The sequence below is a fragment of the Salvelinus namaycush genome, chromosome 8, assembly GCF_016432855.1.
Source record: "Salvelinus namaycush isolate Seneca chromosome 8, SaNama_1.0, whole genome shotgun sequence".
Taxonomy (NCBI): Eukaryota; Metazoa; Chordata; class Actinopteri; order Salmoniformes; family Salmonidae; genus Salvelinus; species Salvelinus namaycush.
The window spans coordinates 11,125,977-11,138,686 of NC_052314.1; the positions used below are offsets into that span (position 1 = coordinate 11,125,977).

General features: G+C 41.7%; 2 protein-coding genes across 2 annotated transcripts; one reads left to right on the top strand and one right to left on the bottom strand.

Annotated features, from left to right (window-relative positions):
* Positions 1–5,160: 5,160 nt before the first annotated feature.
* On the bottom strand, positions 5,161–8,900 carry ticam1 (toll-like receptor adaptor molecule 1). The gene is made up of 2 exons (XM_038999258.1): positions 8,243–8,900; positions 5,161–7,760 (listed from the first exon to the last, which is right to left on the bottom strand). The coding sequence occupies exon 2, from the start codon at positions 7,612–7,614 to the stop codon at positions 5,635–5,637; it is 1,980 nt and encodes a 659-aa protein (XP_038855186.1). The 5' UTR covers positions 7,615–7,760; positions 8,243–8,900; the 3' UTR covers positions 5,161–5,634.
* Positions 8,901–9,438: 538 nt separating this feature from the next.
* bet1l (Bet1 golgi vesicular membrane trafficking protein-like) lies at positions 9,439–12,238 on the top strand. Its single transcript, XM_038999259.1, has 4 exons — positions 9,439–9,816; positions 10,093–10,178; positions 10,342–10,398; positions 10,533–12,238. Exons 1-4 carry the CDS (start codon positions 9,798–9,800, stop codon positions 10,698–10,700), a joined length of 330 nt encoding a protein of 109 aa, XP_038855187.1. The 5' UTR covers positions 9,439–9,797; the 3' UTR covers positions 10,701–12,238.
* Positions 12,239–12,710: the final 472 nt, after the last annotated feature.

Sequence of the window (12,710 nt, forward strand, 5' to 3'; positions counted from 1 at the left end):
TTGAAGAATCTCAAATATAAAATATATTTTGATTTGTTTAACACTTTTTTGGTTACTACATGATTCCATATGTGTTATTTCATAGTATTGATGTCTTCACTATTATTCTACAATGTAGAAAATAGTACAAATAAAGAAAAACCCTTGAATGAGTAGGTGTGTCCAAATGTTTGACTGGTACTGTGTGTATATATATTTGTTTTAATTAGACCTTTATTTTAATAAGGAGTCTCATCGAGACCCAGTGTCCTTTTTAAGCCCTGCAAACGCCCATTTGAAAAAGTTACGTAAAAGTTATGTAAATCTATGTATCACAAAGGCTTATGTTGTAAGAAAACACTAGATAAATGACACATCATTAGATGTTTTGAAATCCAAATGCCACAGGTACTACTCACCATTAATTTCTGACGATCATCTTGGAGTGCTCCTGACTGAGACTCAGAAGTGTTCACACTAGCCATCTTTCCTCCACGGTTGTGTAGGTCTAGAGAGGAATAATTGACATTAGTTTAGGATTTATTCCAGTTGGTTTTAGTTAATTCATCTAATTGATTTTATCCGCAGTACGTCTGAGTCGTTTGACTTTTGAATGATTTAGTACAAGGAATGATTACCTGAAGATTCAGCATTGGTTGACGACCAGTTTTCATCACAGGGAAACTCATAACTGTAAATAAATTAAATGAAAGCTCGGGCAAAAAGACCCCAACAACAATTGTCCAACATTTACTGTAATATCATCATTTTTTAATAAACTGTCAGTTTTTTTATCTTTAGGAAGTAAAAATATATAGATTTTTGGAATGAGAAAGGGGTGTATGTTAAGGTGAGGCAATATCAATATGAAAGCAGTGTGTAGCTGTCACTTTACTGGACCACTAGACTGGACCACACATAACCCCTCTATTCATTTGATTAAAAAAGTACTAGCATTCAATCATTCCATCAATCGACACTCAAAACAAACCTGTTTTGATTAATCTGACCATCCTCACCTGATGGCTTTCAGGATGCTTTTCCTGCGCCCGCTTTTGTCTTTTGGTGGTTTCTCTTTCGACTCCTTGATTTTCTGGTGACAAAACATCACATAGTTCTGGTCACTATTGTTGGCCCAGAAAGTCCCAACAGGGGTCTCATACCGGAGACAGAAGTCCACTCTGGCCCCCTTTTCCCCAAAGGGGGGCACCAGGGTGAGCTTGAATGAGAAGCAGTCAGTGTCTCCATCGCTGGACCCTGGTATGTACTCTGCCAGCAGGTCAAAGTGCGTGGCCCAGGCATCCAGAGAGGTGCGGATGTACACCATCTTATCAAGGGAGAGATTGAGAACGCGGACCACCCCCCTTAGTATTGTAGTCTGGTGGAGTAACTCAATACTCTCCAGCTCTAGCTTCTGCTCCTGAACTCTCAGGACCATGGCTTCTTGGGATGGTGAAGGAGTGTATAATGAGGACAAGTAGTATTCCTCTACCTCTTTCTCTCCCTCCATGGCATTGAAGTTCAGCGGGATTGTTATGTCCCACGAGTCAAACTCTTTCACTTTTACCAGGTTTAGGCCGAGGGCGTCCACAAAGGACACTCTCCGAGAGCTGAATGGGGTGAGCTCGAGCTCACAGTCCTTTAAGTCATTGGCGCTCCTTCTCCGTGGGAGAGGAGAGGACTTGGGCCTGATGCCACCGATCACCTCCGCGTTGTTCGCCTCATCCCCAACCCAGGTGATAAGACCTGGGACACCCAGGAGGCTGCTGACCGCGGTGGGTATTGGTTCGACCACAGCCATTGGGCTGTCTAGTGACAGAGTGAAGGGGAATCGCAGAGCCGAGTTCTCTGCTTTTCTCTGGCAACTGACATTCAACATGCTGTGACTAAACAGATGGATTCGAGTTACAGATGACATTGTAGCAAGTGCCAGCACTATAAATAGGTCAGAAGGGACTTCAACTATGCAGTGTGGGCTCAGGAGATACTGAGAACATATCATCTCAATGCCTCTTCTTTGAGACACTACTTTGCAACAATGATATACATAGTAATACATTGGAATTATAGGCTGATTTCAACTAACTTCCCTATTTGATTCCAACTAATCTCGAGACCGAGAACCAGATCTCATGTGTGCGCTGTCACAAAAGACTATATTCAAACCAAAACAACGTTTTCTATGATAGTTTGTTGTTTCCTATGTGGAAAGTAATGTTCTTCAACTTCTCCTAATAAGGGTTGAAGGGTTAATCGTGTATTAAATACTGGATAAAACATGTTTGATTTGAAGATGATACTCCTTATAGACACTTCAGGTTAACTGCCAACACGCCCCAAAATGTTTCAAATATGAAAAGCCTTTTTTTTTCTATCATAATGTCCAAAATTCTGCACTCTGCAGAACATAACATACTTAGCCTTATCAGAAATAACATTCTTTAAGGGTTAACCCCATTGTGCAACTCAAAATGGCAAACAATGACCACCTAGCATCTTATCAGAATTCACTATGTACAGTTTCCTTTTTGATGATGAATGTTTCATCAGAGTGTACCTTTTATCTGTGAGAATGTGGCATGCCCAACCCAAATCATGCAGGGACTGAATGTGGTTAAGAAGAAAGTAGCTATAAAAGACTCAAACCGATCAAACCATCACAAGAAACACAGGTAGCCAAAAGCAGAAATGCCTTTCTACTAATACCAGACAGCATGTAGGAATGTTCTCTAAAGACACTCTTGTACTGCAAAGCTGACAACTGAAATTCACGACAAACAAACAGATATGGACACAGAGAAAGAGAAGTTAGAAGTCCAGCCAGTAGAAGGGATGTTCAGAGAGGTAAAGGTAGGTGGAGTAATTTCCAAGGAGACAGAGATGGAAGACCTGTGGTCAGGGTCAGTCAGAGACCCTGACACTGTTCCAGTAAAGAGTGAGGTCCTCAAGACAGACCTCAGCACTGTTTGCGAGGACATCCCCACAGAAACATCCAGTCTGCCGGGTGACATTCAGTCCGAGCCCTCAGACAGAAACAAAACTCGTGAGGGAGAGGACACAATACATGGAGATCCAGATCCCTCTACAAAGCCCTCGCTCTCCTACGTCGCCCTGATCGCCAAAGTCATCCTCTCCTCCTCTCTGAAGCTCAACCTAGCCTCTATCTACAGTGCCATGGAGGAGCGGTTCCCCTACTTCAAGGCCCGGGGGTCGGGGGGTCAGGGCCAGGGCTGGAGGAACAGCGTGAGGCACAACCTGTCCTTAAACGAGTGCTTTGTGAAGGTAAAGTATACTGAACAAAAATATAAATGCAACATGCAACATTTTCAGTTCATATAAGGAAATCAGTCAATTGAAATACATTCATTAGGTCCTAATCTATGGAGTTCATGACTGGGCAGGGGGGCAGCCATAGGAGGGCATAGGCCAACCCATTGGGGAGCCAGGCTCAGCCAATCAGAATGGGTTTTCCCCAACAAACAGGCATTATTACAGATATAAATACTCCTGTTTCATCAGCTGTCCGTGTGGCTGGTCTCAGACGATCCCGCAGGTGAAGAAGGCAGATGTCTAGGTCCTGGGCTGGCCTGGTTACACATGTTCTGTGGTTGTGAGGCCGGTTGGACGTACTGCAAATTTCTCTAAAATGACGTTGGAGGCGGCTTATGGTAGAGAAATTAACATTAAATTATCTGGAAACAGCTCTGGTAGACGTTCCTGCAGTCAGCATGACAATTGCATGCTCCCACAAAACTTGAGACATCTCTGGCATTGGGTTGTGTGACAAAACTGCACATTTTAGAGTGACCTTTTATTGTCCCCAGCACAAGGGGACCTGTGTATTGATCATGCTGTTTAATCAGCATCTTGATATGCCACATCTGTCGGGTGGATGGATTATCTTGGCGAAGAAAAAATGCTCACTAACGGATGTAAACAAATTTGTGCACAAAATTTGACAAAAATAATATTTCTGCGAACAAAACTTTTCTGGGATCTTTTATTTCAGCTCATGAAACATGGGACCAAAACTTTACATGTTGCATTTGTATTTTTGTTCTGTATAAAAGGACCATAATGGGAAATAAGCAATTGTTTTATCCTTGATAGTTTAAAAAAAACAATGTATTGGCTGTATAGCCTATGTATTTAAAAAAAAATTATAGTCAAAATTGTATCAAACTATAAATCAAGGTGGGCCGCTGCGAGGACGGGAAGGGCCACCATTGGGGCATCCACCCAGCCCACCTGGGTAACTTCCTGCTGGGGGACTTCAGGCAGCACAGGAAGGCCAGGAGCAAGCACCAGAGGGAGCTGGAGGACGGGTACAGTACAGCTGGCTCTCTGGGCTGGTCCTGGACAGAGCTAGGCTGTAGCCATCGGGAGAGGCACTGTGGGGGTAGAAGTGGGCTGCATGGATCCTGGGGCTGGATGAAGCCACAGTACCATCCACAGGAACCTAGAGGTTATTATGACACTACTGGGTTTGTGGACTGGACTTTGCCTTTCTGTCACTCACAGAGGCTCCATGGAGATGGAGTGGGATCTCTGGGAACTTATTACCCAATCGAGAGGTTCCCGGACTCTTATGACAGACCTATGCGACCGGAGACATGGTGCTATGATTGGCCCATGAAACCCACATGGAGACTGCATAGCTGGGACATACATGGCCCAAATCATGTGTGCATGACCGGGGAAAAGGAGTCATGTAACAGTGTGTTAGTGAGCCTGAACCCGCTCTACTCCCTGCCGGGCTGCCAATGGAGGTCCACAGTCTTCAAGAACATTATATTCCCTTAGCCAGTATTTTAAAATAAATGTATTTACCAACCTGTTGTAAAGGATATTACAATCAGAAAACCAGATATGGGGGAAAATACAGATACATGTCTGACTACATTGTATCATGACTGACTACATTGAACTTCTTGTTTCTTTTGCTATCCCATACACTACATGTTTTACCCATGCACATTCACTGACACGTCTACAAACTCTGCATTTATCCAAATCTTTGTTTGTATTTTATATAAAATGTTATGCACCTCTAGACTATTGATTGAATGAAATGTAATCATGCTTAAATTCCTTTATGCTGCTCTATTGGTGATCCAAACATAGTTGGCCTTGTTAAGTTAAACACAGTATCAACAAATAGGTTCAAGTAAAAAGAAGAACTGGAGCCTTATGTATTTATTGCATATCAGAAGTAATTGAACACAATGGAAAAAAACAAAACACTGATAGAATTTTAAAAGAGAAACAATTATATTAAACCACAACAAACTTATCTTAATACATATTCACCAGTTTGCACCAATCCCCTCATTCTCGGTGTACATGAGACTGCACCATTGTCTCCAGATTTAAAATGACAGCTTTTGCAAGCGATGACAGTTGATTCAAAATGAGAACTTTCACTTCAATGGTACAGAGCATCAGCAATTATTTGTTTAAGCAATCAACTAATGTAACATTGAACTATGATCATACTCAAAGCAAAAACACCATCAATACACAAAATGGCCACCAAGAAGAAAATAAACAGGATTTCTGTTCCAAGTGTAATATACTCCTAAATGATTACTCCAGAATAACTAGCTTTCACAAGACCACATTTAACCATCTCTTCTTTATTACATCATATTCAATTTAGAACCTGTCCTCTTCATCCCCACTGCTGTCCCCTCCTTGTCCGACAGTCATTTTAGAGTCATTCCCAAACATGATATAGCGAGCATTCTGGATGTGGATGTTTCCTGGTGGGTGACTCCACCCATGTTGCGGTGGTGTCACTGACGTATTGGACACATTTATAGGTGTACTTCCTAAAAATGGAGCAGTAAAGTGAGGCATTGCGGGAGTCGAGGGTTGATTGGAAAGTTGTTGTTGCAACAAATATCTCTGCATTCTTTCCGTCTCCTGACCACGAATTAAATCCATTTGAAGCCTCTCCTCTAGTCGTAGTCTCTCCTGTCTCCTAACCTGCGCCCTCACTGCCTGCTCGCTCAACCACAACCTCCTCTGTTTAGCAATCCTTGCTGGAGCCATGGCCCTTTTTGCCTTTCTCTCAAAGGCATTACCTTCCTCTAACGGAATAAAGATCCTCAGAACTTTGGGCATGTTCTCTCGGGGCATACGGTTCTCCTGTGGTAGAAAAGGGATGACAGTGTTGTACTTGTGCAGGTTCTCAATGGCATTCATGAGCACAGAACTGGTTTCTACCTCCAGCAGACGGGTGTTGAAGTTGCGAGTAAGCATCAGGATAGTGAAGGCTGAATTGTTGATGGCATCCTCCACACACATGAGGGTGTTCCTGCCTGGGATGGCAAAGTCCTGAGAGAAGGTTGCTCCTTCACCACCAACTATAGACTTTAGTTCCTCTTTAAACTTCTCAGCCATATCCACATCCTCTGCTGCATGCAGGATGACAAAGGAGAAAAACACTTCCTCCTCATCCTCCTCCATCTTCTGATTTGGGGTTTTCAACGGAACACTTGCTGACACTGGTTCAGTGGTAGTTGGATGAGAAGTTGGCCTATTGGTGTTTGAGGGAGGCACAAGGTTATTTTTGGGGCGTGGTTTGGAATGTGCGTTTGGACTCTCAGGGTTATCGAACTTAGTCTGAGCTGGAGTGAAATTGACAGGCGAAAAGGGTGAAACTCTCACCTCCTCTGACCCCGTTCTGTGTTCACAAGACACTGCAACACTAGTAACTCTGTCCATTTCTCCTTTAACAGGCTTAGGCACATTTTGTGTGGGTGGTATATCCCGAGACGTAACCCTGGAAAAGTATTTAAATGCACCTTCATCTCCTGTATTTGTACCATAATGTGGAACAGGTGATTGTACAGGCTTCAAATTCATTGGAGGAGGCTGCGATGGGATGTTGCTTGTTTTAAAGCCAAATGTTTCGGATACACTGATCTCCAAGTGAGAAGGGTAGGAACAAATGGAGGTGTCATCCCGTAGGGAGGACGGCGGACTGTGTCCACTTCCTGTCTGATTGGGAAAGCCTGATTTTTTAAAAGCTGTGCCCCCTTGGTCCAGCGGCGGGATGGAGCAAAGGCCTGATGAGGAGTCCTTAGGGAAACACATCCCCCCAACTGTGTCCTCAATCTGAGGCCCGCAGACCCTGTTGGCTTCTTCTCTCAGCTGCATCTGTATGTATTCTAATTCGGAACTCTCTTCACCACTGTTCTTGTATGTGGCTAGAGCTGTCTGGTAAGCCAAATCCCTCAGAGAGGAGTCGCACAACCTCTCCTCAGCCAACACCTTGAAAATCCTCGCTAGGTCTGCTAAGGTGCCCACAATACACTCTTGGAAAGGAACAATGCTCACTGTTAAGTCCTCCAACTTGACTCCACACATTCTCACCTTTTCAGCCAGATGGTTAGCAATGATGTTGTTGTCCTCCAAAGCCTGGAGCTTGTTCAGTGCCTCTGACCTCTTCCCGAGGCAGATGAGAGACATGGCATGTACCAGCTCCTCGGCCAGGCTATCACCCAACTTGAAAGTCAGGCTTAGCTGTCTCTCGTATGGGACCTTAGAGAGGATCTTAAAGGCATCCACTAACCCAGTCCCTCCTCTGGGCTCATCTTCTGCATGAGCTTCCCTGTCCATCTCTAACATCCCTTTCTGATGATATGATATCCTTAACTAATGTATTTGAAATCAGATCAACATTGTTTTGCCAGTTACTTCATCCCTTATGGTGTGTAGACGGCATCATATCTTTGATTCATCAACTTTATTTCACATAAGCACTGACAGGTAAACTGAAATGTAGAGAGACAAACATGTGAGTAAACTGGAATCATTTCAAAATACATCATGCAAATACTGATAAATCAAATGACAAAAACATTGTGCTTTGTAACTAGATACTTCTGCAATGCTTTTTTAATGCAATAGGTTTATTTAGAATGTATATATTATGAAAGTCCCCAAGAGCATCAATATCCATTCTACTCACACTAAATACGAAAAAGCAGCAACAATGCTTATTATTTGAATTTTGCCTAATCCTAGGTGGTGCTGTAAATGTAGGCCTACTACTACTAGGCCGCATACCTGGGTACATCAATGTAGTACTGTAAGAAATTGCAATGTCAGCGTTCGATATAAATCACAAAAGTGGCCTAATTATAGGCCTACACCACCATCATATAATCCATGCTGAAGTAGTAGTAAACCCTGCGACTACAGTCATTCATTAAAACGGGTAAAACTGACGGTAAAGTGTATAAACATCACTTACCGATAAGGAAAAGAGTAACAACAAATCCACCAGTCCACATATTATGTGATATAAATCGCGTTTACAATCCCGGAATTGTATTACGTTCTGTGGTTTTGTCTAGAAAATATACAGCTTTTGTCAAAATTGACTTATCAAATTAGGTTATGGTTAGGGTGAACTAAAATGCAAAACCAAAAATTACTTTAGACGTCAATTTGACAAAAGTTGCATCCCATCTCGGCACGACAACATTCAGAATTTAGCCTCGTTCGAGTATCGAGATCACATTCTGTCTACACGCTGCGAACCAAAGAAACGATTTTTATTTCTGGGGTGTAGCTATTCGTTATGCTGATTCTTTTGCAAAATGTTTCGTCTGTTGCAATTTTTGCGACAGAAACGGTTTACTCCAAGCGGAAAACGCAAACGGACAACTTATATTGGACACATGCAGATAGGTCCCTCCCCGTTTTGTTCAGTTGTCTTTGTTTGCTTCCGTTTGGTTCTTGAACGGTAAACGGTTTCCGCAATGAATACACCCCTGGTCTCAACCAACCTACAGCAGGAAGAGGAAAAGAGAGGCCAACTGCAGAAAATCTGGCTCCCTCCAGCAAATTGCGTTTTTTCGCCCACCAAGCAAGAAGTTTTTGTACTTTTATTTGAACCTTTATTTAACTAGGCAAGTCAGTTAAGAACAAATTATTAATTCATTTGCTTCTACACCTGCATTGCTTGCTGTTTGGGGTTTTAGGCTGCGTTTCTGTACAGCACTTTGAGATATCAGCTGATGAAGGGCTATATAAATACATTTGATTTGAATTATAATGACGGCCTACACCGGCCGTGAGATGCAGTGCCTTAGACCACTGCGCCATTCGGGAGCACATGGGGGACAATGAGATTGTCAAATTTGGTCAACAAAATAATGAATGGTTTATTTGATCAAATATACGTTTCGTAATGGTTAAGTTGTTACGAGTGTACTGATATAATATTGATATTTTGGGGCTCAGCGGTCTAAGGCACTGCATCTCCGTGCTAGAGGCGTCTCTACAGACCCTGGTTCGATTCCAGGCTGTATCACAACCGGCCGTGATTGGGAGTCCCATTGGGCAGCGCATAATTGGCCCAGTGTCATTAGGGTTTGGCCGGGGTAGGCTGTCATTGTAAATAATAATTAGTTCCTAACTGACTTGCCTAGTTAAATAAAAATATAGGACACGTGACATCCCAGCAACTTCGAGAAAAAACACTTAATATCGGAGATGGCTATGCATATTCATGCCATGAGGCTAGTAGCATAGCATCGCTCTTCATTGAATGCATGCGGTTGACGTCCAAAACCCTAATCAAATATTCAAAAAAAGATTACATGAATGAAATGTATCCACCAATCCAAAGAAAGGCGGGAACTAGATAGCCAACTGGGCTACCTTGTGGACAAAGATTCCCATTGTTAGAGCGAAGAGACCTTGTCTGTATATCCATAATCTTTCCCCCACAGTCATTGCATCCAAACAGCGCAGTGGTTTCAACCGGCTTCCGTAAATTTGCTCATACGTCAACAGCCAAGATGGCGGACTGGAATCGAGGTAATTTGATAAGTGACACGTCTTCATAATGAACATTGTTGACCTATGTTCTTAATCTAACATTTTTACGGACTAGTCATTTTGAAAGAATTGTATGTAGATTGCTTTTTATGTGTCTAACCCAGTGTGAAGTGTAGATTGTCGCGCTAACGTTAGCTGTCACTGGTCGTAGTTATCTAATAAGTTTGTAAGCGTTACGTTATTTTTTTTAACGTGATATCTATCTTGCTCGTATGTAAATATCATATTATTCACTCCCTGTGCTTGTCATGGTAGGACAAGGTGCTGTTGACGATATGTTGGACACGGAAAACAAGCTTCTGGCTGACAATTTGGCGTCCAAAGTTTCCAGATTGAAATCGGTATGTATGACCACTGACAAGTTGCATCTAATTTACCGGCGGTATGCTACCAACAGCTTGCAAACAAAGTAGCAGGCATAGCTAGTATTTTTGTAAAAGTTAGCTGCTAATATTAACTTAAATTATTTTATTTACTTTTGTAATTATCTTGTTATTTTTAAAGCTTGCCTACGACATTGACAAAGAAGCTGAAGACCAAAATTCCTATTTGGATGGCATGGTAAGTCTTGAGTGGGGGCAGGGTAATATGAATGTAGCTGTGTGTAGCAAGTGGCTGTCTAGTTCTGCATCAAATGAGTTTCCTGATGTATGTAGCAAGTTCATCAATCCACTCTCTTCCTTTTCTTTTTTTAGGATTCCAATTTTCTGAGTGCTACAGGACTGTTGACTGGCAGTGTGAAGAGGTTCTCTGGCATGGTGCGATCTGGAAGAGACAATCGCAAAATCCTCTGCTATGTCTCAGTAGGACTGGTCTTCGTCTTCTTCCTGCTCTACTATCTCATCTACAGGGTCCAGAACTGAAGAGCTTTAACAAGAATGGAACTTTATAGTGTGGCTGGCTACTTTCCTCTCAGTTATACCAAGAAAGACAAAATAGAAACTTTTATTGTGAAGGTTTTGGATAGGAAATCATCTCCCCCTCTCCAATTCTCTATATAATAATGTCTTCTGCTCGAAATGAGAAATACAGTATGTGCAGATGTGTATATAATTTGTCTCAGTTATATGAGAACTGTCATTGTATATACATTATTTAAGACCCCAGTCATGTAAAACTGAATGTTGCCCCCCCCCTCCCCCCCCCCCAAAAAAAAAACAACAACCCATCTTTACCAGGATGCAGTTGAAAGCAGGGTAGTCCTTTATTTACATTGATAAATAGCCCTATAGATTATTGGCAAAGAATGCCCCAGTGCCCTTTTCACATTACTGAGCCAAAACATGCAGTACTGACCATAGGTGTACAATAAGAGATTGTACTCGGTTTTGGCTTATTCTTGTGTTTTGTAATAGTAGTTTGAAGACATGCTCCGGTACTTTGGCGATTTAGAAAGTCTTTTTTAAGACCTCCTGCTTTGGGCAGGATGTGTCATTGTGTAGTTCACACATGCATAATCTATGAGCAGAATTTCTGTCTTACCTCAATTAGCCATGAAATCCCTAGTTTGAAAGCAACTTTTTTTTCTGGAAACTGACGTCGTACGCAATTTTCCGTGAGCGCTACTTTCAGAACTACGGGCTAAAAAGTATACAAAAGTACTGTAGAATCTCTAAGACATTGCCTAAACTTTAACAATCTCTTATTCTGTGATACTAAGTTGTCAATACCCAATGACTTTCAATTATGCTTCAGAAAAACAAGAACAGACTTATCTAATTTACAAACCAAGTAACTGTGTCTGGGTTTCAGATTTAGTGCTTTAGCATTGGGCTAATTTCTACAACCGTGTGAGTAATAATATACATATTTTCAGCACCTGGCATGTAATTAATCGTTCTTGCATTTCCAAAACAACTACATAACATCATTTTTTCCAGTGAGTTGTATAAATCCTTGTAATGTATGTGTAATAAACATTTTGATACTACAGTCGACTCCAGATAAGTGAAAACTCCACAGGTCCCGATTACATTTTTCTTGCTCTGAATATCTGCTCCATTGGTTCGTGTAGTTAATACAGTCCTGAACCAATGGAACCATTTCACTTATCAGGAGTCGACTAGTTTACAGATGGTAGATGGTTGATTTTACAGAGATGGCAAGACATTTATTTTAATTTAGATTTTAAGGATATTAAATGAGATTTTGCAAAAATCTGTTGTAAGTAATACTTTTCTCAATCTACCACTATCCAGATCTGAGTGGTCCAATTAGTCCATGAGCCAGACCACCAAATATGGGTTGTCGACATCTTTAGTGATTTATGTCCCTAGAGGTGGGAAATGTGTGATACCAGTGCAGCAATGGTAGGTTTCTGTGTATCACTCTTTCATCCCTCTGCCCATTCATTTTTCCCTTAGGGATTTTACCCTACAATAAACAATGTCAGTATATGTAACAGTTTTGCTTCCGTCCCCCCTCGCTCTCAACCTGTGCTTGAACAAGGGACCCTTTGCACACATCCACAAGTCACCCTCGAATCATCGTTACCTATCGTTCCACAAAAGCCGCAACCGTTGCAGAGCAAGGTAAATAACTAGGTTTCAGAGCGAGTAACGTCACCGATTGAAACGCTACTAGCACACATTGCTAAATAGCTTGCCATTTCACACTGGTTAAATATACAGAGTTATTGGTTTTAATTATGTATCATTGGAACGCTTAGATTCACAACTATCCATCGGACACACATTTTTGGAAATGATCAGGAGAGACAAACTTTGACCTCTAGGGTACATATCAGAATTACCTTTGTTAATGGCTTTAAAAAGGAAACACTGATAACATTTGTTTGACAAGTGGTTCAGAAAGGTCATAAAAGTACCTTTCAAATAATTATATATAACTTTGAAAGCACCAGCTCCAACTAT

What these genes read in the sequence shown, in the direction of transcription:
- ticam1 (XM_038999258.1), bottom strand. Translation starts at nt 7,614, where the DNA reads ATGTTAGAGATGGACAGGGAAGCTCATGCAGAAGATGAGCCCAGAGGA.
- bet1l (XM_038999259.1), top strand. An exon ending in AAGTTTCCAGATTGAAATCG is followed by an intron (nt 10,179 to 10,341) that starts GTATGTATGACC and finishes TTATTTTTAAAG; the next exon opens with CTTGCCTACGACATTGACAA. An exon ending in ATTCCTATTTGGATGGCATG is followed by an intron (nt 10,399 to 10,532) that starts GTAAGTCTTGAG and finishes TTCTTTTTTTAG; the next exon opens with GATTCCAATTTTCTGAGTGC.